At 37.3% G+C, this 27,259-nt stretch overlaps 2 protein-coding genes across 5 annotated transcripts in view; one reads left to right on the top strand and one right to left on the bottom strand.

Moving 5' to 3' along the window:
- Positions 1-248: 248 nt before the first annotated feature.
- On the bottom strand, positions 249-1,706 carry PIERCE2 (piercer of microtubule wall 2; the record flags this gene model as incomplete). Its single annotated transcript, XM_082488955.1, has 2 exons — positions 249-728; positions 1,701-1,706. 2 exons carry the CDS (start codon positions 1,704-1,706, stop codon positions 366-368), a joined length of 369 nt encoding a protein of 122 aa, XP_082345081.1. The 3' UTR covers positions 249-365.
- A 215-nt stretch (positions 1,707-1,921) lies between these two features.
- CCPG1 (cell cycle progression 1) overlaps positions 1,922-27,259 on the top strand; it is a 29,636-nt gene continuing 4,298 nt past the window's right edge. The window contains exons 1-12 of one of the 4 annotated variants that reach the window (XM_082488575.1): positions 1,922-2,012; positions 3,439-3,476; positions 6,650-6,721; positions 11,543-11,657; positions 12,644-12,723; positions 12,895-13,102; positions 14,101-14,196; positions 18,054-18,308; positions 19,141-19,152; positions 21,816-21,937; positions 23,061-24,460; positions 26,402-26,490. In XM_082488575.1, coding sequence (XP_082344701.1) covers positions 6,662-6,721; positions 11,543-11,657; positions 12,644-12,723; positions 12,895-13,102; positions 14,101-14,196; positions 18,054-18,308; positions 19,141-19,152; positions 21,816-21,937; positions 23,061-24,460; positions 26,402-26,490 — 2,437 coding nt within the window. In that variant the 5' untranslated portion in view covers positions 1,922-2,012; positions 3,439-3,476; positions 6,650-6,661. Of the gene's footprint in view, positions 2,013-3,438; positions 3,477-6,649; positions 6,722-11,542; positions 11,658-12,643; positions 12,724-12,894; positions 13,103-14,100; positions 14,197-18,053; positions 18,309-19,140; positions 19,153-21,815; positions 21,938-23,060; positions 24,461-26,401; positions 27,153-27,259 lie in introns of those variants that run through there. The other 3 variants (XM_082488574.1, XM_082488576.1, XM_082488577.1) reach the window with 3 other exon arrangements.

The raw sequence follows: 27,259 nt of genomic DNA on the forward strand, positions 1-27,259 counted from the left end.
TGGCATTAGTGTCCTGAGATGTAGGAACGTGGAGACTGACTTCAAGTTTTAAAACCAGAAAATACTTTAATTAAAACAAATAAACCTTCCGGTCAATGTCTCTTGCACTTAACTCTTTCTATAAAATTAGAGGTCCACATTTATGATACCAGTTTCAAAAGTTTTATTTTTATGGGTTTAGGTCTGATTGAGAGAAGTGTTTCATCAAATGGGCTATATCTTTTTTGATACATCTTATTCAACCCAGCAAAACCAAAATAAATCAGATATTGACAGTTATTCCCAGAATGACTGCAATAACAGATTGGTTTTCTTAAAGCTACGTATCTAGTCTAAGTCTGTGACAAAAAGATGGAGATGCATTTTTACAGAGTATGCTGTAAATTGGGGTGGTCATATACCCTACTTCTGTCAATGGCAGTGTTTAAATAACTATGTTGAAATGACCCACAAGTGAGTAGGTGTTTTGAAAAGGTTTGATCCACTGGGTGATAAGTACAGGGTACCAACTGTGAGATAGGCGGTATAGCACCATATTCACTTGAAGTTGTTTTAAACAGTAAAACCTGAGGCTTTTTCAAAGAACCGTTGGTCATGAGTGTTTTGGTGTCCAGCATACAGGAAAACACCGGGTTGCCAGGATTTGCGCAGAGAAGCAGAGGAGGAGGTTGGTTTTGCTCAGTGTTTGGACTTGATGGCAGTTTCTCAGCAGAAGTCATCTTCTTTCCCTAGTGAGGAGAAAGATTTTAATTCAGCCTTTCAAATAACAGGCAAAGCATTTCACCTTTGTTAAATGTTTGTGGTCAGAGCAAATGTTGCTCAAGATTTCTATTGAAATACATGCACGGTGGAGATTGAGGAAGTTAACAATGCTGACTTTTGACCTTATTTAGTAAACTGTGGGCAGTGATAAATGGACTCATGTTGACTATGAAGTATAGTAAAAATTGGAATTTGCATCAATTTCTGCATTAGTGATAATCTTGAGCATAGAAAATATTACTGTGCGTGGCAGAAATAATTAGTTTGGATAATAAAAATATGAAGGAGAGTAAGAATATGGTGAGACTTTGTGGATGCTTTGTTTTGGTTTTGACTTTTCCTTCTCTAATATACAGAAATCTGTATGCCCTAAACAAAGCCTTAAACAAACCTCCAAATGACTCTGCTTCCTCGCTTGTGTTCACATGATGCATTTTTTTTTCCTCTCTAGAGAGCAAATTAACATATGACGGATACTTGTTAGTACGTTCATGGGAAGTTCTCTAATGCAGTATTGACAAGCGTGGGGTAAACCAGCACTGAATAAGGTACCTCCCTTAGTTTTGCTGAGCAAAACATTCAAACCCCGCTGTTCTTCAGAGGTGCAATGAAATCTATTTTCTTTGTTTCTCAATCATGTAAGAGATGAAGAAAACACTGAAGTTGCTAGCTTAGCTAAAACTCCAGTAAGAAATTGGGATTTTTCCTTTACTGTGTTTATTAACGAGGCCTGTTGTTGTCTCCCGTTTATTTTTCACACCAGTACTAGACCCTGCTGGGCCGAGACCTCTGGGCCTTCGGCCCCGCTCGGCGCGACCCGGTGGTGGGGGGTGGGAGCTGCCTTACCCCGGGCCCCAGCGGCCCTCGGGACGGACAGCTGCTCCCGAAGCAGTTCCAAGCCTCCGCTGTTGGGAAACCTCCCAAATTAGTTAATTCGCCGTCATCCACCTGTCCAGGACTCGAAGGGTCAAATATTTGTAGCCCATAGGCAGGCCCGGTCTCGCTCGTGGCGGCGCGGCGTTGCCATGGCAGCGGGGGACGGGCGTTCCGCCGCGGTGCATGCTGGGCGCTGTAGTTCGCCAGGCGCGCGGGGCGGCGGGCGGCGGCGGGGCGTGGACCGCGCTGCCCAGGGTGCCGCGGGGCACCGCCGCAGTGCGCAGGCGCGGCCCGGGCGGGTCGTTGTTGTTTTTGACGGCGTCACTGGCGGTGGTCCCTCGTCCGTGCCGGGCCCCGCTCGGGGCCGCGCTCAGGTAGGTCGGCGGGAGCGGCCCCAAGCAGAGCGGGGAGGGGCGAGAGGTTGCCGCCTCCTGGCCCGGCCTCGGTGGGCAGCTTCCCCTCCGGGGGGCGCGGCGGCTGTGGCCGCGGAGGGGCTGCCTGGAGCGGGGCGAAGCCCGGGGGCTCAGGGGCCGGGACGCGGCGGGGCGGCCGGGCCTCTCTGAGGCGGCCGAGCGGGCTCCGCGGGCCACGTTTCCCGCTTACCCGGCCCTGGCCCTGGGCGCTGGCCTCTGCCAACTTCCTCCTCTTTCATCATCTGCCTCCGTCTCGCCGGCTGATGCAAGGTGTTCCGTTTCATAAATGGCCTTATTGTGGCTGTAGCCGTTGTGGCCCGGGGCTGCTCTGTGCTGCAGGTGTGCTCAGAGCGCCCGTGGCGCAGCCGTGGGTGCTGAGCGGGGGGTGCCCGGCCGTGGGGTGCGCTGGCTTTTAGCAGCCACGTTGGCCTGGCTGGAAGTCACAGCAGGGAAATAGTCTTTATGGGTTGCTAAGTATGTTCATCAAGAAGAGTGTAACTTTGGGGAAGAAATTATACCGCTTTGTAGAAATAATCAACTTGCATGAAAACCCTGAGGTATAATACCACTGTAACACGGTTTTATTTCTGCTATGCAGCAAAGAAGCTGCTGTAGAAGAGAACTGTGAGTTGTTACTTGGAATGACAGCACAACAAACTCTAAAGAACACCGGTTCCTATCAGTGCCTTCTTACTCATCTTTGTCAACGCTTATTGAGGTTTTTTTAGTCTAGGAAATCCGCTCTGAAGGCTGAAGAACTTACGGGTTTGTTTTGACTGGAACGGTTATTCTTTCTGAGTCTGTTTATTCTAATTCACAGTGGATAAATAGGATGTGATATGTGTTATGTTATCAACAGCACTTACGGCTGTAAACTTAGGTGCCTTATGCTTCTGGTTTGCATTTCACTAAGGTTAGGAAAGTAGTTCACGCTTCTGATTCCCTGCCCTATTCCCCGCCCCCCCAACAGAAATACGTAGAGGTTGAACTCTGAATACAATGGATATTTATTTTGTCTAGATAGAAATTTAAAAGGCAGTATCACTGTGAGTGTAGGACATTTGTGGGCTGAGAATCAACTTTGCGGTTTAAACTGGAGTGTAGAAGAACTTGAACTGTAACTTCTTTTGAAAAATAGCATCAGTGAAGGTATTTAGTGGTAAGTCAATCCAGTGAATCTGTGTCTGGGAGGTGGGTTTTTCTTTTTTTCACTCTTCTGGCTTGGTCTGACATACAGGAGATGTGGAATAATCTACTGCATCCTCCAGTTATCCCTGCTGTTACTGGACTAGAACCCCCATTAGCATAATTTTGATTTGTTAGGAAGTTTGCAGGATTTATGTCTGTTTAATTCCTGCCTGAAGCAACTTTTTTTTTTTTTTAATAGCTCGCATTCAGGAAGACAGTGTCAACGGTATCCAGCAGGTAGGAAAAGCCTCCTGGTTCTTAGTGGGTCTTTGCCATTTGGTGGTGGAGAATACAAGATGGTAAAGATATTGAGTAGGTCAGTGTAGCCATTGTGGTCAGATTAGCCTTGTGTATTTCAGTTTACTGAAGGGACTAGGTTTGACCTCAGATTTAGTTATGACTGTGTGTATTATATTAATCTCTTACAGAAATAAGCGAATGATTGAAGTCTGGGAACACTATACCTAGGTATTTTTTTATTTAAGCTTTTTAGGTTGTTTTGTTCTGTAAGAGCTAACTATTTATAATTAATAAGATGCTTTACTTTTGCTAACTATTTTACATGTGTATGGTTGTTAAATGTGCTTGTAGGAATATAGCAACCCTAGAGATGCCCTTCAGTCTGATACCATGCTACCTATCATCTTTGAAAAATTTAGCAGTTCTACCTGTAAACCTCAATGATTTTGTAATTATTCTTTTTTTATTCCATTCTTTTTCTTGATATTAAAAACTTTCTATTTTGGAGATTGATCACTTGTATGCAGTTAAATATGCAGTATTAGTATAATGTTCTGGTTGAATACAAGACAAGTAATTAACTCAAGGCCAGCAAGCAATAGAAAATAATGATTGTATGTCTGCTTGTTCCTCTGTTTTTTTTTAATATTTTGTGATTATACCCATACCCATGTAATTAGGTCCTGAAGCTTTCATTTGGGAAGGGAAGACAGGTGATTAATGCTTGGTGGAGCCTGCGGCTGTGGTTGTATATTCAGTAGAATTGGCTTTGTGCAGTGCTCAATTACCTGTCAGTCTGTGATCTGGATGGAGAGGGAAAACACCATAGGTGATGAAATGCTGAGTTAGCTGGAGGAAGACAGGTGTTACAATGTCCAGCACAGAGTCTGCTGTTAAAACTTGCTCTTTCAAAACTTGTAAATGCACTTGTATCAACAGATATTTTTTTTTCTTATTGAAGGATTTGCATTTTGTGACTTCATTGTTTTTCATCTAGCACTGAGATGCACTAAAACTGGAACTGCCATGTTATGAAACCACAGCCTGAATTTCTTCCACAGTGGAGATCCAACTCGGTAGTAGGGACTGGGTAGCTGCCTGTACTATATTGGCCCCAAACTGTATTTTTTGTGGTTACACAAAAGGCTTGGTTTTCAGCGACAATAAACTTGGTGCTCTTGTGATCTCTCAATTCACTGAACTGTAGAATAATTAAATGGGAATGTTTTTATACTGAAGAGAATTCTTAAAAGATAATTTCAGGTCACCGGTACAGTTTTTGCAATGTAGCCAGCAATGTTTCTGATAGATGGCAAGTTCTGGTGCTGGTAGTTACCTTCTTCTGAAAGGAATGCTGCTGCTGAATGCCTGGTCAAATTCAAAATAATTTAATGACAGCAAGGACTCGTGAGAACTCTGGAATGCAGTCTTTGCCATTTGGGCATTTGTTATTTTGATGATGGAAGAAGTATGATTTAAAAAAAATGATTAAAAAAATTTTTGATGATTGAATACAGTAGGATTTAAGAAAAACCCCAAACATAAACACCACCAACCCAAAACAAAACACCCCACCCTTCCCCAACCCTGATGTTCCCTAGCTGAGCTTCCAGGAAAAGCACTAATGACAGAAGGAAAAGATCTAAAGGAAAATGACAACCATATTCAAAGTAAGGGCTTTATAATAAATGGAAATCCAGTTTCTCTGTAAGTTTGATACCCAAGTTGATTGTTACTGAGTATTTTTGCTTTATAAACCGTGATTGTGATTGTTACCATTGCCTTTTTTTGCAGAGGAACCCCAAATATATTAGTTGAAGTTGATGAGGAAAAAGTGTTACATTAGAAAAAACATAACTACCATAATGCAGAGATATGAAAGGAATGTTTACTGTATTTTTAAAGAAATCTAAATGGAATTGGAAGTTTCATGTTTTGTTGGGCAAATTTCTAGTCACACTGTCTTATTTAGATGTTCTAATTGTGTATATTTTCTGTGTTAACAAACTGGGAGTAAAGACAGGATTGATAATAAAGGAGGGAGTAAATAAATTTAATCAGATAGGTACTTTTCTCTGTGATCTTACTGGAAGTAACTAAGTGTGGGAAATAAAGCAGATGTCTGAAGGTCTCAGAACTCTTTGATTTTCTATAAAACAATGATTATATTGACAGCTTCATTAAACTGTGATTTCTTTTGCTTACGTTGGATACATAACGTAATGCACAATTGATTGGAAATTGTTCTATTTTTGGGAAGTTTTTTTTCCTCAAGATAAATCTATAGTAAATTTTATTTAAAAACTTGATATATTTTTATTTTAAGGAACATGCAGTGCATTAAATTTCTTCTTAAAGTCTTTCTGTTAGTTAAGAACTTTAAAAAATAATCTCAGTTTGTAACAATAATGAATACTCTTTATTCCTGGCATAGGATAAAAAATAAACAGGCAGCTGCAGCCAGACAGCTCTCTTCTGAAGTAACTACCAAAGTCATCCAGTAGTATTGTAACAAGTAAAATTTGTATTTCAGTTTTGTTCGTTTTGTTTTTGTATTCTCCAAGTACTCTCTCAATTTTCTCAATACAGAATCAGTATTTTTAAGAGTACTTGCAAGGACTGAAAGAAACATGAAACATTGTTGTGCCCAGTAGTTCAAGAGAATTTGTTCCAAAAGATCCTAGTTTGTGTCTTCTCAAAAAAAAAAAAAAGTGTTTTTCTTGAATAAATTGTAGTTCCTGAGCATGTAACAATTCAGAAATGACTTCACCTACTGAAACATGTCTTAAACAATGATGCTACAGACACATTTTAAATTTAATTATTGATTTATTGGCTAGCCTTGTGTGTGTGTTCTTAGCTAGTCTAAAAGCTTTTTGACTGGCTAAAATAAGTATGTACCTAGCAAAGCCATGTTTGCTTAGAGTATAAAAAAAGATAATAGGAAATATTTACAAACAAATACGTTTTCTTTCTAAACTTCTGTTCTTCTTTTTTTTTTTTTTTAATTCCAGAATAACAGGTTGAGAGTTACTGTAGTGTGTTGTAGCATAATGATTTTGGATTCTTCTGTTTTCTTTGTTTTTGTTTTTGTTTTGTTTTGTTTTTTTTTCAAGAGAGCAGTGAAATTACATATCTTGCATGTTACAAGAATCTACTTTTACTTGCAGTGTGCTTTGAAAATGTCTGAAAATTCCAGTGACAGTGATTCATCTTGTGGCTGGACTGTCATCAATCATGAGGTACCCAGTCTCAAATTAATAAAGTTCTGTTGGTTTAAGACTAGCCATATGCAGTAAAATATTATTTTAACTTTGTAGTTCTCGTTTTGTGTGGATATTGCATATCAACAGAGAATATAAAAGAGAGACTTATAAGTAAGAAGACACAAATCTGCTGTTTAAAAATGTGTATCCTTTACTATACCTGATACAAACTTTCTTATTTAAAAGAATAATTTTTTTCTTCAAAGTTTTTTGCTTTGAGGGATTGCTAGAATTTTAGTGAGATGCTCTCCTTTGTTCCATCTTTCCTGAAAATACGGACATACTGTGTAACTTATCTGTTGTTGCTAATACATTTCTTCTTTTCCTTCCAAATCCTCTTCCACCACCACATCACCCCACCCTTCCCACCCACCCCTCCAAAAAAAAAAAAAAGCTCTGAATAATGGGCAATGGTATCTCATGCAGAAGGATTTGATTCCATGATTTCTCCAGGTTTTTCCTACCACAAAATTAGCTGTTCCTAGCTTCAACAGTTGCTCTTTAGGAACAGCCCTCTGTCCTCACGTTCTGTTTTTCTTACTATGAAGCTACAGGGAGTAAAGGAAAGCCAACATTTTATTAGGTTTATTGGGAAATGAAAGGTGATGGGAGTGCAGGACAGGTCTCCTTACATCTGGGCTGTAAGGTTGGGAATGAGAAGAATAGCCTTCTTGGAGCTTCAAATGATGATTGGTGAGGGCTTGCCATACTTACACTTGGAGGGTCTTGAAAATGGTAAAAGCCTGAAGGAGCCTTGGAGGTGTTAAGAGATTCTTCTGTGAGAAGGATTGAGTTTTGAAGTGACTTTTTTTGTGTTGTCCGGGGACTCGCAGCTACTTCTAGCACAAGTTATTTGCAATTCGTGCTGGAATTCTGGGTTTCCTTGGCTTTATTGTTCAGGTAGGAAAGTGCATAAAATGTGTAGAAATAATCTGGATGTCGGCACCTTGTGGAGAAGGAATTCATATGGCAGTGCCGGACTGAGCTAGTGGCAGCAACTAAGAGAATGTTGGGTTTTTTTTCTCCATTAGGCAAACTGTCACTTAAGAGGTATCTTCCATAAGGAAATTTACAGAAGCAGTCTAATTATTTTGTAAGGAAGTTGTGATGGTAGATTGAAAGATGCAGATGGAAAGAGCTAACGGGAAAAGGACTGTTCTTGGTTCAAAATACTTGTCTTTTAAAACCTAGTCAGTTGATGTGTGGAGCTCTGTCAAATTTGTATGGCTTCAGTTGTGTTTCTGTCCACCTTTTGATCTCTGTTTATAGCTTCACTTATTAGGTGTAATTTTATTTGGGATGAAATGCTAAAATTCCCTCTTTCTTTGGTCAGGTCTTGGGGTATAGCTGTTTGTAAAGTCACTGTTTTTAATTTGTGTGTTTGTTTCCTATCTTCTGATGTTTGATTAGTTACATAAAATGACAGTGGCTTTATTAAAACAGAAGTAATTTTTAATTCCTAGTAGACTAAAGCTTGAGAAAAATGGAAAAAAAAGTGAGGCAATTAAAGGTCTGTTGGGATGGGATTCATTGTTGCCTAGGTGTCTACAGGATAGATGTCTGAATCTGATGTTAGTTGCTAAATTTGCATTATATAGAATAAATCAATACAATCAGTGGAGACTAGAGAGTAGTAAATTCTTATGCTAAGGTCAACACTTATATTTGACGAAATGACTTGCTGTCTTGACTCCGCTGACTGTATTGATTGTAAAAGTGCCTTCAGCAGTTTGCTCAGGTGTAGGCACTTGAAGTTAGGTAAGATTAATGTTTTATCTTACTTTCCCCTAGAGGTGAACAAGGCAGGCTTGAGTTGCTCAGAAACTGAGGGGCTCTACCTATTGGTGTGGACCTCCAGTATACTCTTCTACTTTAGTCCTGAGGTTTTTTGTATCTCTTCAGATCTTGCCTGATATGTGGGTCTAGTGTCAGATGGGTGTTTTTTTTTTTTTTTTTTGGTTTGTTTTGTTTTTTAAGTGTTTTGCATTGTCTTTTAAACTGAGCAGGTTCTTAACCCATTAGCTCTGAGGATTCTGGCTCAACTGGAATGACACCTCCATACTGGCTGCTTGTATGTTCTTGTTGCCTGCCCCAGAACATTTCAAGGAACGGTATTTGAGATAATTTCAGTCATAAGAGGAAAATGGGAAATAATGGGAAGAGGTGATGGGTAGTGATCAGCTGTTTCTCCTTCACTGCACACTTCCCTATTTACAAATTATAATGCAATTCTAGGTAACTTGAAAGGCAAGCCATTACAAGCTTGTGGTGGTACTCAAGTTCTGAAAGCTCAGTTCAGTTTCAAAAGTAGGATACAGGAGTGCACAGGCTGCCAGGCTTTATGGATATCTAATAAACGTGAAAGGATTTAGGAGTTGGCTACAACAGTTGGGTCACTCAGCTGTGAATTGCAGGCTTTACTTTCATCTTGGCATAGTTATTTTAGACTAACTGAAAATGTATTATGCAGTCTAAATAAATTAAGATAACACAAGATTATAGGAAGGCAGGGATTTGTCTAGCCACAGCAGAACAGATTTCTGTGGACTAGAGATTTTCTGTTCCAAGTTACTCCTCCCTTATTAAAAGAAACATAATCATTCTGTTCAGGGTAGGAAAAGACTGGTGTTTAAGCACCCCCGTTATTGACGTTCTCCCAGCAAGACAGCTTTGAACCTGAGCGTGAAGAGAGTAGCACGAATGGGATGGCTAGATACCCTTCACACACTTGCTATCCAGGGAAGGGGTGACATGTGGAATACTGTATACCTTGGGGAAATGATTTATATATTTAGGAAAGGAATAGAGCTGAGGATTAGACAAATTAGGCATGCTACAATATTACTTTCTCAGGTATTATTGCGACTTGTATTGATGATGACACAACAGAATCAGTTTCTGGATTTGTTTTGCCATTTACAAAGGCACCAAGTTAAGAGGGGCAAGAAATGGCAATTGGCTAGATTGTGATTGCAGAGAGCTGACAGCTGTGTATGCTGAATTTAATACATTTAATATGCTTGGAACAGAGAAGTGATGCTGTGTATTGTTGGACTACTCTTAAGAAAGGACTTGCAATTTTGTGTAGTGTGAGAAAACGAGTGTAGTGAGGAGACCATATCCTTTTTCAACCTCTTTGGCCTTGTTGAAATGGAAGGGTGATAAGAGATGTAGCAATAGATAAAGCAAATCGGAAAGTTCAGACATCCACAGCAGTCTGCATGTGTTTAAAAAAGGATGGCTTACCTTGTACTCCACTAGCCCAGTTTCTTGGGATTTTAGCTGAAATTTTAATCTGTTCTAAGGTATATTCCTCATGTTTGCCTTGTTGTGGAGTGCGGGCAAACTAAATTTTTCTTATTCTTTTTCTTCTTCACAACTTAAGAAATTAAAGTAACGGTTCTATTACACCAGAGAAGAATTGTCACATAATAAATCTATATACCTATCTATAAAACCCAACCAAGTCAAAAATCCCAAATAATTTTGTATTTTCTTTCCTGAGATTTCACTCAGATTTTAATAAGTTACTTCTAATTGACTGGTGAATTTCTGTGAAACATTTGAGATTAAAATTGTGATACTTTTGTAGTCAAAAGAAAAAAAAAAACACCAAAGTATTTGTCAAATTAATAAAGCAATTAATTTTTGAAGCATTTTTAAAAGGAACATATATTCTGCAATCACATTACAAAGTTATCTTAAGCAACTCTTTTTGAGGTATCTAATCTTCCAGTACAGCCACCTCTTAAAAACAAAACTGTACATGTTTGCTTGAGTCCTGAAATAAAGCATCTAGGGAAAGTGATCTGGAAGTATTACTACTACTGTAATTTCAGACCTGGTGTTGCAAAAATAACTATCTCTGTTTACAAAACCAGCTCAAGTTATTTATGGATCAGAGTGACTTAGTATTTTTCAGTTATGTTTTGCATGTTTATAGTTTTCTAATAACCTTACTTGTGTTCCACCAGCTCTTTTAAATAAAAATTACAATATGAAGATTAAATATTTAGCGGTGTCAACCATATTGCTTGCCTCTAGTGCCCTGCAGTCTCTGAGCATTGTTTATCTTCAGTTCCTGTTTTGCTCTGAGGTTGTTGCTGACTGGCAGCTGACATTAGTCTACTAAGGCTCCTCTTTGGATTAAAGACAGAAATCCAATTTAGAGACCGTATATAAATATTTGTTTTCCTGGTGTCAGAGATGTATTATTAAAACAGTCATTCAAATTTGCTGACAGGAACTGAGGTGGAGTAGTTATACATATTTTTTCCTGGTACTAGTACTTACTAGAGTTGATGGTGGTACTCTTGAAGTTCCATTTTTGGGGGTGGGTGGTGTGTTTACATATAATATATGGACATGTGGGCAAGAGTTAGATCCTATATTCAAAACTCATTTGACAACCTCCCCTGTCTCTCTAAATTCTGTTTAATAAATAGATCTAATAAAGCTAATAGTTATTTAAATAGTTATTTAAAATAGTTACCATAGTTGTCAATTGATGCCTAAATTGCTTTTTTTTTTTTTTTTTTCCCCCTAGAATTGTCCTTCTCTGCCTTTTTTTCAATTATGGTCATAAGTCTTACACCCTAACAGTTGTTTCGCTCTGTTTAATTACTTGGTATCTCTTGCTTTTTTTTTTTTTTGCTTAAAATCTTCTTCAGTTTTAAAGGTTATTATTCTTCTCTCAGTTTTTATTATTAATATTGTTTTCTTTGTAACCCTTTCCTTCTGCTTTACTGACGGAAACCCCAATAACTGTAAAGTTCACTTAAAACTCTTCAACTCCAGGGTTCTGACATAGAGACGGTGACTTCAGAAAATGGAAGCACAAATGATAACCATGAGTTTGTTTCAGAAGAATACATTTCTTTGCAAGAAGAGGAGCAACCGGTTGATTTGCAAGGTAAGATATTAAAAGAGGAGCAGTTCCATAAAATAGGTCAGTGACTGTTGTTGCATTGGCACAAAATTAGTATTTTTAATAGAGTTTGTATACCTTGTAGGCCTCTGTCAAAGTACTTGCTTCATCAGTGTTATGGAAAATATTCAGTCATCGACTTTATAAAAGTGTTTTTGTTTTGTTTTTTTTTTAAATAGATGAAATTAGTAGAATGTCTTTCATTTTGTGAATACGTTGGGTGTGTTATAGAATAGTATGCACTGGTGTTGATGAAAATAATTCATAGAAGTTCTATTGATAAAAGAAATTTACTAGATTAAACATTCCTTAATAATGTCATAGATCAAATAAGAGTAATTTGGAAGGAACCATCAATGCTTTTACACTTAAAAGGTAACATTGTGGCACCGTGTTAGCATTTATGAGTTGCATGTGTGAGTCTGGTGCATATTAATGTAATGAAAATCCTTCCACTTATTTTGATTACTTAATTTAATAATTGATTTGTTAATATTGGTATAAGAACACAGACTTGACAGGTTCGGTGTGCAGTTGACTTAATTTGAGCTTGGCCATGTTTCCAAATTCATAAGCTCTCCTTGTAAAGACAGGACTAGACACTCAAACTCCAATGACTATCAGGAAAATATTTTAATTGCAAATGTACGGTGGTATCAGCTTACAATAGAGTGTTTTTTATCTAACTGTGCTTTTCATTTATAGGTTACTTGCATTCCGATCAGTATGAGCATTCGAATTTAAGTATGCTTCAAAGCATTGTATTACATAATGACAAATTGGATTCTGATGTTTGTTAGAGGGATATTAAAAGAGAGATGTGTATTTTTAGAAAACCTCTCCTGATATGAGTAGATAATAGAAATCTGTCACAACTATACCTATTTTAATATTATATGGGAGTGGGCATAATTTGTAGAGTTACTGGTTTTAATCCTGTGGTTTTGTTTTTCCTCTTTTTATTTATATAGCTCAGTGCAATAATGATGGAGAGATACCAGGGGTAGACAATACTCTGTCTGCTTTTGAGGAAACTCAGCCAGTTCCAGAGGTAAATTACGTTATGTTATTCAGAAGCTCTGTAAGCCCCGTCTGCCAATGCCAAGTAATGTTTTGAAGGCATTAAAATAATTTCCTTAAGGTATTAAGAATTCTTGCTGTTTTTAAAAATTACTTTCTATTGCGTGTCTCTGAGTAATTTTCATGTTGTCCATTTCCCTAGGGAAAGAAAGAAAAAATCCCTGATGATGCGTCCTGCATTGGAACTATTAGTGATGATTCTGACATCGTTACACTTGAAGCTCCAAAACCAGAAGAAACTCAAAGTCAGGAGGAAGCTCCAGCTGATGATGAAGAAGCTCGAAGTTCTGAGGATTTTAACATGGGTTCCTCCTCTAGCAGTCAATATGCTTTCTCCCATCTGGAAACTGGTAAGAGCAATAAATTACTATTTACCCCCCAGGGGTCGGGGGGGAGGAATAAAAATCTTTGTGTAGGGAACCTTCTTTGTGTGCAGAGAGGAAAAAAATTGGTCTTGTTGAGCACACGTCTAAGTATTTGTGGTCTCTAGGACAAGTTTAGTTGCCCTAACTCTAAAACTTTGTCTAAATGTACGTCTGCAATTTTTTTATTTGAGAGCATTTTCTCCCATTAAGTATTAACTATTTTAAATAGAAAGTAAATTTCTATCATACTTCTGAGAATTAAAATGACTTCTAGTTCATAGAATAATTGTAGGTTTTCTCTTGGGAATGTTTAGGCTTTTATAGAGTTGGCATAAATAACTAGCAACTGGGAGAGAGTTGATTTTTTGGGGGGCTATGAGGACTAATAGCAGCATGACTACAAAAACTTTCTTGCTTACCTTCATAGCTATGTAGAATATATATATATTTAAGATACTCCCAGTACTTGACAAAAAGGCAATGCATGATATTCAGGAGGAAGGATATGAACATTTGGCCAACTGAAAACAAATGAAAACCCAACAAACCCAAACAAAAAAATTACTGTGATGTTACTCTTCTTTAGTTCTCTAGTCTTCCTTTTTAATTCTGTTTGGCTGCTTCTTTGTAATCTTTTCTGTTCTCTTTATTCTCTGTAACATTTTGTGCTTCTGACTTTTGATTTTCAAAGTAAGTTTATTACAAGAGCAGGATTTTCCTTAAAATACTGTTTTATCTTAGAAGTAGAATACAGCATCGTTGAAGGTTCATGGATCTGTATAGCATCTATTGGAATCAGAAAATGACAGCTTAGCATCTGACTATGACCAGTGATGATTCGTAACAAAGTAGTCGCCGCCTTTAAGTCTTCTGGATTACTTGACTTAATTTTTAATTCAAAATTTAGTTGACTTTCTTTTTTTCTTTTAGGTCTGAGTTCTAAAATTGTTTTTTTTTCCTCCCCATGTGTTTGTACACAAAAGTCAGTTGGCTGGAGAAGCTGAGGAAGATTCCTGATTGTGTAAGGGGATGGGGAAATGAGGTGAAAGAGCATGTGTCTCGCAGTCTTCCTTTCCAAGGTGGTGTGATTAAATTTGATCAGCTTGTGTAAAGCTGATTGCTTATGGCTTGCATGGAGTGTTCTTAATATTATCAGTAGCAATCTGAATTGGTCTTACAGTACTGATATTCCAAACAGATGCTGAAAGCCACTCCTCACTGAAGAGTTTGGCTAAGCTGTCAGTGTTTTATTTGCTTTTTTGAAAAATGTTAAACTTACATGTACATTTGGAATGGGCATCAGTAAGCTTTGTAATACATTTTAATACGTATGCTTGACCATTTAAATGAATGGTTCTTGTTGGATTCCAAATCTATGTGTGACTGGCAAAAATAATTTCTTCCTTCTATCTTAAGCTGATTTCAGCATGGTCTTAGCACTGTGCATTTGATTGACCAAGTATTATAGAAAGTGTCTGGAGTACTTTTGCATTTATTTTAAATGCCAAAGTTGTAGTCAAAATTTTCATGCCACCTTTTGGCAATGGAAATCTTTGCCATCCACTTTTGTTGAGTTGTCTACTGTGTTGGAAAAGGATGAGCTTCAGATTTTCCTAATGTCGATACTAAAACGTTCTATGAGGATTTTCTGCCATTTTTACTTGCAAACAAATTCCTGTTTAGGCTGTCTTCACTGTACAAACGGAAGTGCTTTAATATTCCTTCATGAATGATGTTAACAAGCAGAAGCGCTCATATACTGAAATGAACTGTATCTGGGTTTGAGACATGCCTGTGCAGAAGCGTCAAAGAAAATCCCATTCTTAACTGACATTGTTACTTTGTCTAGTTTCTAGTGTAGATCTGACACTTCAAAATCATAGCAGAAGCTAGGATTTTGGACTGCTACTGTGATCACACTGTTTCATTAATACCCCTGTTCATCCTGGGAATTTTAGGGTACAGCTTTGTACTGAATTTGTAGAGCAGCTGTAAGGCAATGTCATTCTTGTCTGAAAGTGTAATGCTGTTGACAGCTTGCCAGTACGTGCTTATGAATGGCTCAAAGTGTCTTAGAGCTTTTTCTCTTTGCTTTCTGATTGTCTATTTCTTTTTTTCCTTCCTATACTTTGCTGTGCAGAGTACATTAAAGAATTTCCCATTTGGCTAGAAGCAGCTTGTTCCTTAACCGCTCTTGTATTCCATATGTGTAAGCTTCTTTGGTTGTTGAAAAAAAAAACGTAAAAAAACAAATAAGCAATAATAATGTCTGTCTTATTAAGTATGTCCTGTATAATCCTTTATGATGTCTGACCTCTGCATTCTAGTAAAAATAGCGCTCTCCTGACTAATTTCTGAATGCTTGTCTCTATTGTCCAGGATTGGAGAAGTATGCATCTGCTTAAATGACTGATTCTAAAATAGCGTCCTTTTCTGCCAAGCTATATAAATTCATTTAAGAATCTGCATGGCAAGTAGCTGTTTAAGTGATTTGTCTTTATTGCAATGTCTGTGATTTTTTTCTTTTAGTAAGATGGGAAGTTATCTTTCATTATCTGACCTGTTGCTTGTCCATGGAGTAAGAAATTAGGCATGTATTCCAGATACTAATTGGTAGCCTTTTCTGGGGTTGATGCAATCACTTCTATGAAGATGGAATTTATTTTCAGTGAAGAATTTTAACTGGTAATGCCTTCAATAGATAATGGCTAGCACTGCTTGGCATTCTTGTCTGTTCAGTGATGTGTGCATGGCTCTGCTCAAACAAATTATTTTCAGTTGTGAAATGTTCAAGGACAGTAACTCTGTAGTTATATTTTTACATTTGAGTGATGATCTCTGATATGAGAATGAACAACTATATTTCTAGAAGGGGCATTAGCATTGTGTAATTACGGGCATCAAATTTAGAACTATCCAAGCAGGAGCACTTTGTCATGTGCTGGAGGCTTCATACACCACGTTGAATCTATTTCAGGCATGTGAATTAAGTACATGAACATCGATTTGAAATTTTTATTTTTTTTTTTTTTCACCCTGCTACTGCTTCCTCTTGATACTTGCCTTACACTTGAAAATGATGCTTTCAAAGGAGAGAGATTAAATAATCATTACTTATATACTGGATTATATAAATTTATTTACAGTATACGCAGCAAGCATTTGTACCACTAATAGCAACAAGCAATTACAGGTCCCTTGTTTTCCCAATTAGAATATATGGCTTTTGGGCCATAGGAACATGAACGTACAAATGGTATCATAAATACCATTTTTCAAAAATGCTATAAAAATATTTTTTTTTATCATTAGAATTTATTCTTATCTCAAATCTTGGCCAATTCAATCTTGCAAAACATGAGTAAGGTAATAGAAGTGTTTTGGATTCAGTGTGTGAGGGAGGGACAAACACAGAAGCACCTGGCTGGTTCTTGTGCAGTAGTGGTTGAAAATGGCTTTTTTTGAAAGGTGGGTAAAGATGTTAATAGGTAGCATATGGTAGATATTAAAAGTAAACAAAATTACATATGTAAATAAATTTGCAATGCAAAGCTTTGGGTATTTATAATACCTACATTAATGGAACTTTAATGGAATGTTGTCTGCAGCTGCATGTAGATCACAGAATGGAGTTTTTTGAGAGACTATAATAAAACCATGTCTGTCTTTCAGGAGGCTTTATTTTAGCAAGTCTTTCTGTTGGCCTTTTGTTATTAAATAGTTTAGTCTCAATATCGGTAAGAGAAGGAAAACTCAATTCTTAACCTTTCTCCTTCACAAGAATTTGTGGAGGCAGTACATATAGGTGCTTTAAGAGGCAGGATTGTCTGAAAGCAACACCTTCTAATAAATCAACAGTAAGGTATGGGGAAGTGCCATACACTTTTTTGCTAATTTCTTGATCCTCTAGCTTTTATTTTTAGAAAGTGAATTTTTAACTTTGGAGATCATACATTCCTTGTGTAACATCCAGCATATACAGGCTAGAGAGTTGGGCAGTGAGGATGCTAATGGAGTTCAACAAGGGCAAGTGTAGGGTCCTGCACCTAGGGAGAACTAACCCCGCGCACTGGTACAGGTTAGGGGTTGGCCTGCTGGAAAGCAGCTCTGCAGAGAGGGACCTGGGAGTGCTGGTGGACAGCAAGTTGACCATGAGCCAGCAGTGTGCCTTTGTGGCCAAGAAGGTCAATGGTATCCCAGGGTGCATTAAAAAGAGTGTGGCCAGCAGCTCAAGGGAGGTCATCCTCCCCCTCTACTCTGCCCTGGTGAGGCTACATCTGGAGTACTGTGTCCAATTCTGGGCTCCCCAGTTCAAGAAAGACAAGGAACTACTGGAGAGAGTCCAGTGGAGGACTACAAAGATGATCAGGGCAACGGAGCATCTCTCTTACGAGGAAAGGCTGAGACACCTGCGTCTGTTTAGCCTGGAGAAGAGAAGACTGAGAGGGGGTCTCATCAATGCTTACCGATATTTAAAGAGTGGGTTGCAATAGGATTGGGCCAGACTCTGTTCATTGGTGCCCAGCGACAGGATGAGGAGCAACAAGCACAAACTGGAACACGTGAAATTTGTTCCCAATATGAGGAAAAACTTCTTTACTTTGAGGGTGGCAGAGCACTGGCACAGGCTGCCCAGAGATGTTGTGGAGTCTCTTCCTCTGGAGATAGTCAAAACCCGCTTGGACGCGTTGCTGTCCAACCTGCTGTGGGTGAACCTGCTTTGGCAGGGGGGTTGGACTAGATGATCCCCAAAAGTCCCTTCCAACCTCGACTAATCTGTGATAAACTGTCACACTGAGAATTTTTATTTTGTCTTAATGTTCTCCAAGATAAGTGCTAAATACATTTTGTATAAATATGATAGATTTTGGTACTGGAGTTAATTTTTAAAGCAACAATTAATGCATTTTAAAGACTGTTCTATGTTGCGTTTCAGTTTTTTCATCTCAGGCTAGCCATGATGAATCAAGTAGTGATGAAACTAGCAATCAGTCCAGTCCCACAGTACGAAAACGTCGGGCTAAGAAGAGGCTGATCTCCAGCTCCGAGGCTGAGGGTGGGTCACCTGCTGAACTGGAGTCTGAACCTCCCAGAGAAGAGCAGCACAAACGCCAGTTCAGTAGCGGCCTTAACAGATGCATCATACTAGCTTTGGTGATTGCAGTCAGCATGGGCTTTGGACACTTCTATGGTGAGTTTACAGAAAACAAAATACATAGAATAAAGTATTACACAACAAATACCATTTTATTGTGACACTATTTTTTGTTGTTGTTGTTTTTGTGTTGGTTTTTTTTCCCTGGTTTTCTGCTAACAAGCTAAATGTAGAAATGAGAAAAAGCAACTGCTAATGTATGGATAATATTAGGGAGGCCCTTCAGCGGTGCATTTGTATTTAATATACACTACTTTAAGATGAAAGTAAATAACAAGAAATTAATTTTTAGTTGCTCTTCCAGACAGAAATTTCTTGTTGTTCTCATAATGCAGTGTGTACCCGTCATTTTTCACATCTTTTCTTTTGAAATTATTTGTGGTAGTGCTTATCATTCCTAACAGCATTCACAGTTATTTCAGGCTTTTGTCCCGTATATACTTATCTGGTAAATGTAAGAGCAGGCATGTTTTTTTACAGGAGTTCATAGTATCAATATTTTTCTCTCTCTCCAGTGGAGAAGAAAATATGCTGTAATTGTCCTTGCAATTCCAGAGTGGTTTAGGGAACCCAAGATAGCAGCAATTTTTCTGCGTTGTGTATCATCTTAAGTTAAGCATTACTCAGGTTGTTTCTACATTTAACAAAACAGCAGAACTCATTACAGATCCAAATCTGCGTAGTGCAATCCTGATTTTCTAAGATACGTGTATTATGATAAAAATGATAGGGCATTTATTTCAATAGTAATTTTTCCTGAGTAGTTTTAGTTTTATATGAAAATGTGCCTTCATAAGAAGACTTGTAATTCCATTTCAGACTGGGAATATGATTCTAATTGGATTTGATTTTTTTTTTTTGTTCTTAGGTAAACCTGAAGGTAAGAGTCATGAGTGATGTATATGTGGATGCATTCTGACTTCCTTTTTAAATTGTGCATGTGTATGTGTACACACACGTCTGTATGTGTATGTGTACACACACGTCTGTATGTGTATGTGTACACACACGTCTGTATATGTATGCATACTTATATTAAAAAAAAATAAAAATCAAGTTTTAAGAATTACTAGTGTATGTGGGATTATAGGAATGACCAGTTGTGTAAAATACTTTTTATTTAGCAGCTGCAGCTAGTAGTAGCTGGTGTAAAAACTGATTGATATATATTGGCATGCTAGAAGCAGAGGAGTGCAATGGCTAGGCCAGTCTTTGGTAGCGTGTTGTGATAGTTACTTGAGGTTTTACTTCTGTTAATCATTTCACTGTGTTTAAATTGGGTGATAAATGCTATCCTTTTAAAGAACTTTGAGATCTAAGGATGAGAAATAGATTTTGGACATGTACTCAGGGTCATATCTTTATTAAGGGATTCGCTTTGCCTTGTTCATTCATTGAATCTGTACTTCTAAATGAAAATTGTCATCACTGATGACAGTGCTGACAGCATTCTCAGCAGAAAGAAGGAAACTCTGTGGCTTTAGTTTTTGCTTCTTCATGTGAAAGTTCTTCATGGTTCTGTGATAACTAATCTTTCTACCAGTAGAAAGGAAATCAAACCCTGCTTTCCATCTTCCTGTGTTTTGCTTGTTTTTTTTTTTAAACACAAACTTGCAAAGAAAAATCCATCTCCCAAGAGGACTACTTTGCATTTTTGTGATTCAGCTTGGAATGAATGTTTTCCACAGCAGTCTTTTAATGCTAGGCTAATTCTTGTGTAAGTGGACTGGGAAGGGTTACTTTTTATGAAATTACTTTTTCGGCAGGGGGGGGAATGGGGGTGGTGTCAGTATCAGGATAGTGTTTTCCCTTTAGCTAGATCTCCAGGACCCCTTTAAAATTTCTGAAGAGGTAGAAAGCAACCAGGATTAGGTTTTAATCAATAACTGTACACTAATCAGTATTAAACTGAGTTAGCTGGCTTTATGATGCTCTAGGAAGGAGATCTGAAAGAAGACAAGCTTTCCAGGAAAATAGGTAACTGGAAAAGCTAAGGTTAGGAAGCCCTTGCCAGAAGAGTGTCTCCTTATGGACGTGCAGATACTTAATTTTTTTCTTTAATCAGGATCTGCAAAAGGGAATATTGCTGTAATGCTAGGGATTTGGATAGATTACTTAAAGAATCTGAAGGATACTGTGAGTTAGCGTACCAGCTGGAAACACAAACCAATTACTGAGGAATGGTACCTCATTATGTGCATTTTCAGTGCCTTTCTGTATTGCTAAATGTCATTTTTGCTTACTGTATCTAAATTACGATTTTTGATAAGCAGAGAAACGGAGTTTGATTGTTTTTCTATAATTCAGGTTCCTCTTAACACGAACCCTTTACACTAAATGATGATTTTTCAGAGGCAGCCTTCAGATTCTTAGGGTCAACGGACTTTTTCAAAAGTACCTATAAAACATAAATATGAAAAACAAATTTACCGTCAGTATACTTAAACTCACTTATGCAAAGATCTGTGCTTCCAGTAAGTGTTTATTAGGACTCTGCAAACTTAAAATCATTGCTGCAAAAACTTTACTTTCCCTTAGCTGAATTGAACTATTGAGGATCAACTTTAATAGAGCATTGTCTGTTTTTAAGTTCATACTTGGCAATATGTTAAATAGAAATTGAGAGCTCAAAAAATTCTTCAGTATAATAGTACTTATAGAATTTCTTGTTTAATAATACACCTCCCTTCCTCCCCCCTTTAAATACAGGAATAGAATTCTGCATATGCTGCACTGGTTTTGAAAGAAATAGCTAAAACTTGCTGTTGTTATCTGCTGTTGTCAATTCAAGAGAATCTTAAAAGCAAAGAAATAAAAACCACATCAGTGCTAGGATTTACAGAATATGTGTATAGGTAGGGAAGTACCAGTAAAGAAGTTTTACTTGACAGGAAAAAATTGGTGGCTAGTACAGCGAAGATATTTTTTTCAGAAAAATAGTACGTCAGCCTTTATCTGACAATTGAAAGACGATATTCGCTTACTCTTCAGCCTTCACTCATGAATAAGAATGACAGGGCAGGGCCTGCAAATACGCACTGCTATGTGAGCAGTGTGTAATAATTGTGTTTCTGCATGAAAGTTTAAATACTGTGTTAAGATCCTCTTATTCATGTAACTTGAGTTAACAGTGGAAGTTGAAACGGATAATGCATGGTTTCCCTTTTATCCTGATCGGCTTGCATGTTACTGAAAAAAGACAAAAAAATGACCCATACCCTTTCCTACATAACGTTCATTGTTTTGTGTCTAACTTATTTCTATGTAGTGTTCCAAAATTCCTCCATTTGTTATTGTCAAATAAAAGATAGATTTTGGCGGTCTGTTTGAGAAATTGATTATCATTGGAAGAAACAGAATCAGTATATAACAGTCTGGTTTAATAATCTTTTATTTTGTTACAGCTAAACACTTACTAGTAAGTACTGGGCAGAAATTGCATGGTAAGAATGCTCTTGAATTTGCAGAGAAAATGGAGTTAATTGTCTGTTCCTCTAACTACTTAATGTAAGTTAGACTATCAAAAGAAACTTATCTTTGTAGGTACAATACAGGTCCAGGAACGTCAGCAGCTGGTGACAAAGACACGTGAATTAAAGGATATGAAAGATGACCTTTACCAGTGCCAACAGGAGCGAGGAGAAAATGTGCATCATGAAGTGGGGGTAGGTATGGGTTTAGCTGGAAGTCGTTGGGTTATTCTGTCATTATGTGTGCAATCTACACAAAGTGAAATAAATTTATCACAAAAATCCATTACATTTTTTTCTTTAGTAAGTTCTTTATGAGAATCTAATTTTTCTTTTCCCTGAATTCTTGACAATGACTTCGTACTTTGATCAGATTTGTTATTGGAATGTGTTTAAACATACTGATTTTTATGTATATAGTCCAGCAGTTATCTGGACACAGAAACTGTTTCTTTCCCTATGACATAATGCCAGGTTGTCATTAATAAAGACAGCTGAAATAGAACATCCTGGTAAAAACCTATTGCGGGTTGAACCTACAGGTTTTGTGAATTTGCTTTCTAAATTGTCAATGGTTATTAATTTTTTAAATACTTAGCCTGTAAAGACAGAACAGTAAAGAACTAAAAGTACATTTTACTGTTCAGTCATTGAGAGGGAATATTAGGGAGTGCTTTGTGTGTGTATGTCTTTTTTTTTTTAAAAAAAAAGTTTTATTTATGTTGCTGATAGCAGCACTTATACATAGTTCAATCTGTTTGGTTCTGGAGTTTGTCAGTGATGCCAAGAGACTGCGGAGATCCTTTGTGTTAGGATATAGTTACATGAACATGTATTTTCAGCAGCAAATTTGGTTCAAAATCAGTTCCTGAATTTCTGCCCCAACTGTTGAATGCCCTTGCTTCTGCTAATGTATTTGGGTTTTGCAATCTGTAACCCCAGTTTGCTGAAAATAAAGCAACAGCAAATACACACATTTTCATGTGAGTATTGCCTAAACCACGCACCTTTTAAGATGGATCAATCCATGTATGCAGTTTGCTATTCTTTGGCTAGTTAAACCAATATAAGCGAGGGGTGATGACCTGTAGTTGGAAAGGGGAGCCTCTCACATGGTCTTTGTTGCCAAGAAAGTGTTTGTTTGTATATCCAAGATAAACAAACTAGCTCTATTTTTGCATCTTGCTGCAACATGTGTCACTGCATCCAAAATGATAACTAAACTTTGTCTGGGCTAGCGTGGTCTTTCATCTTTCTAGCTGAAATTGTAACAACCTAACTGAAGTATTTTTGCTTGCTTTCTTTTTGTTTGTATTAGTCACTTAAGGGAGATCTTGCCACATGTTTGACCTCTACTGAGGTGGAGAAGAAATCCTTTGAATCTCAAAAAAAAAGTCTTGCTGCAGAAAATCAGCACTTAAGAGAATCTCTAGAGAAGGAAGAAAAGGCTTTGGCCTCACTTCAGGAAGAATTAAGAAAGTTAAGACAACAAATTAGAAACTTGGAAGATAAAGGTACTAGCACTGAGTCTATTGTAATGGAAAATCAGAAACTAAGGGAACATTTGGAAGAGGAAAAGCAAAGGAACCACAACTTTCTTAGGCAAAAGGAAACACTCTTTGCAGAGGCACAGATGTTAAGGAGAGAACTGGACAAAGAACGTCATGTTACAGAAGCTCTAAAAAAAGAACTGGAACGGTTAAGTTCTCGTCAAACACCTGACTATGCTGATGATGATACATTAAGAGAAAATCAAGAAATAGAAACTCTGCGAGGAAGACTAATAGAACTAGAAAAAAAGCTAAACTTTGAGCAACAGCGCTCTGACTTATGGGAGAAGCTGTATGTTGAAGCAAAAGACCAAACTGAAAAACAACAAATGAATGAAAAGGGACAAAAGAAAGGTGCTAAAGGGCAAAGTAAGACTAAAAAGAAATCAAAGGAATCATTTTTTGGTTCAGTTAAAGAAACTTTCGATGCTATGAAAAATTCCACAAAAGAGTTTGTAAGACACCATAAAGAAAAGATTAAGCAGGCTAAAGAAGCAGTGAAAGAAAACCTGAAAAAATTCTCTGATTCTGTAAAGTCTACATTCAGACACTTCAAAGATACCACAAAAAACATCTTTGATGAAAAGAAGAAGTCAAATGATAAAAGACACGAGGCAAACAAGAAACCTCGAACTTTTTACCGAGAACATAACTCTCATGAGGACTTGAAGCACATGCATTACAAGGGACCTAACATGCAAAAAGAAATTAAAGATGGAAGAAAACATCAGTTTACAACATTTGAAAAAGATACAGATTCACAGAAATGTCTCAATGATCCTTTGTGTAATAGAAAACATCAGTTTGTCCTAAAGGGCTGCTCTGGTATTTTTGAATGTGCTCATCAAGAATTCATTAGTCTCTTTAACAGAGTATCGGATCCTATCAGGGTGGATGAATTTAATCGGCTAATGAAAAAGTATTTGCAACAAGTTGTACATAACTTTCATCACTGGAGAGAACTAGAAAGTTTCATCAATAAGTTTTTTCATAATGGGGTATTTATACATGACCAGATGCTGTTCACTGATTTTGTTAATGATGTCAAGGATTACCTGGAAGATATGAAGGAATACCAAAATAATAATGGAAAGGTTTTTGAGGATTTGGACAAATACGTCTACAGATACTACTTTCATTATGATAATTTACCCCAATATGGACCCAGGTTTGTTTCCATGTTTCCTGAACTTGTTAACACAATGAAGTAGTCTTTGTAAAGACAACTAGTGTCCTTGTTCTCATAGGTTGTCTTTCTGAAGGACTCAATGGAAATGTAGATTTATGTTATATAAAGTGGATCTGTAGTACCTTATATATATAATTTGCGGGAGGAGGGATGTTAGTTTGGGAGGCACTGCAGATTGTACATAGCACAATCTAGTATTTCTACTGAGTTCTTTAGAAAACTGCAAGTAGGATTACTTTAGACTGAACAGCTATGATTGCCTATCTAATGGAATCAGTAACTAGCTCAGAAGAAGCATTACCTAGGACTTCCTTGTTGTCCTTCTCTGAATGAGAGGGGTTTTTGGATATATTTCAGCAGTCTCAAAGTCCTGTTCTGGCAGGTACATTCCTTGCTGGCTTTTCAGGAATTTCGCTACTCTCTTGTAGCTTAGTATAATAGTGAGTTAGTCTGTGTGCCCAGAGTGGAGCTACTCCAATGGCAGGCTTTAGTTCAGATCCTGACCCTGACTGTGTTTTGTTCAGGCTTGCTTACAAAGGTCCTTGGCATGAATTGTTTCCTACATTACTTTCCTGTATCTACTGGTATTCCCAGGGCTTCTACAGAGCGGTTGTGGTATGCTGCCTGGCTGGGCCAGTGGCACTAGATACCGTGGACTGTTTCTACTGCATAGACTTTGGTGAAAGAAAATTAAGCAAGGAGCCTTAATAGATTGTGTGAAACTTGCTCTTTCTGGAATGCTTACATATTTATCTTATGTGGCTTTTAATATCCTTGCTATTACAAAATTGGCTATATGGTCTCTTGTACTAATGTTTCTTCTCATCAGGTTAGGAAAAAATGTGACATATTGGCTAATTTATAATACACAAATTGTCCTTGTAGATATAACAGAGCTTTTTGCTGTGCTGGTATTCAGTGCAAAGCATATTTAGTATTTAGATCAAATTCTTCAGTCAGGTTTCTCTTTTGGACTTGTATTATTTATTACTTCATGTGTTTTATTGCAGCAGGAAGTCTGAATGCTTAACTACTTTGGGGTTACTAAATATTATGTGAGGTAGTACTTTCTCTATTAAAAGTCGAACCATGAAGATGACAATCCTATTATCGGCTACCAAGTAGCCTTTTTAATGTGTAGTTTTGGCAAACGCACAAGTTTTATGTTTTTATTTATAGTCCAAGTACTTCTTACTAATTTATTATTAAAATGAACTTTAATTTTTAGTTAATTTAAATGCTTACTTTTTGCATACTTTAATTCCATTTGCAGAAAAAAAGAATTTCAAATTAATTTAGTGATAGTATTATACAGAAGTTTGTATGATACTGAGGATGAAAATAGCCTTAACTTGGCTTAGCAGGTGGCTAGAGGTGCTAGTCATATGGTAACAGCGCATAGTATAACGGGACTGCGGCAAAAACTGCAATAGGTGAGCAACAGTGTTTTGTCAGTGCCCCCTCTCTCTGTATAAATGTATTTACTGTACATGAAAACCTCTGAAGTGCCTGTGTTTGCACAAAGCATACTTTCCTAAGGGTCTAAAAAGTTTTCACTATTTTTATAGAGCAGAATGTAATAGAATAACGAAAAACTAGACGGAGACCTCACTCAAGCCTCACAGTAGGGATAATCAAACAGATGGTTACCTGGCTTTATTCTAAGAAGAACTTTGGGCAACCAGCTGCAGAGCATTTTTAATTTTAGAAAGAATTTATTTCAAATATACCAGCTTACTGATGATTTAAACAAATAACCCCCATCCCATTTTTCTCACAAGATGACTACTTAATATTGTTTTCTTTTCAGTCAACCTCAGCATGTTAAAAGCTGTTCTTGACAATGTAAGTGTGTTTCAAAATGCTTTTAGAGAGATGCTTTCATGAGAGTAGTAATAAGCTTTTGTTTACTCCTTGCAGTCGACCTAAAAGGCCTTCTTTCACACAAACTGAAAATTCCAGACATGAAAAACAAGCTCAGAAGTACCACCACCGTAATAAAAGAGAAGGTAAATGGCATAAACATGGTCGCACTAATGGAAGACACATGGCAAATCTTGAAATAGAGTTGGGGCAATTACCTTTTGATCCAAAGTATTGAGTAATTTACGTTAAAAATAAGATTAGAATTAATAATTCACATCTCTGGAAACTATTGTTTTTCAACAAAGTGGCAAGATGCAAGTTTTTTTCTCTAAATAATTTGATTTTTACACATTTTTGTTAAAAGGCAGAAGTCAAGCTTTCTAATTTGCATATTCTGTACTGTTGCTTTAACTGTTCTTTGGAAGTGATGGTAGTTTGGGTGGCAGCACTGTTGCAGAAACTAGGCATGCAATGACTTGTGTATGAAAAATATGCTTAATTGCATTCCATTAGTGTAGTTCAAGCTTCAGTCATGCATAATGTACCAATAATTAACTCCAATGTTTGATATACTAACTTCATCTCATCCTTCAAAAAAATAGGTCTACATTATGGTAATGTATTTGCTGGTGTTTTGTAATCTTATACTTGCTTCTTGTCTTGGGGGGGGGGGGGGTTCAAGAGCCTGTTGAATTGCGAAGAATTTGCTGTGCTGCATTCTAATCAGCTTGCTGATTTAAGCACTTGAAATGTCTTGCGTATCTGCATATTGTAGAAGAAAAATAAAGAGACGTTGTGGGTAAAAGTCTTTATTTATAAAAGAAACCTAGCATAGCTGTACAGTTCTATAAAAATGGTCCAGTCTTGTCCAATTTCTTATTGTTTAAGTAGTCATATGGTAACTTTGGTCTT

Source organism: Vanellus vanellus (genome assembly GCF_965231255.1).
Source record: "Vanellus vanellus genome assembly, chromosome: 11".
In the NCBI taxonomy this organism is placed as follows: Eukaryota; Metazoa; Chordata; class Aves; order Charadriiformes; family Charadriidae; genus Vanellus; species Vanellus vanellus.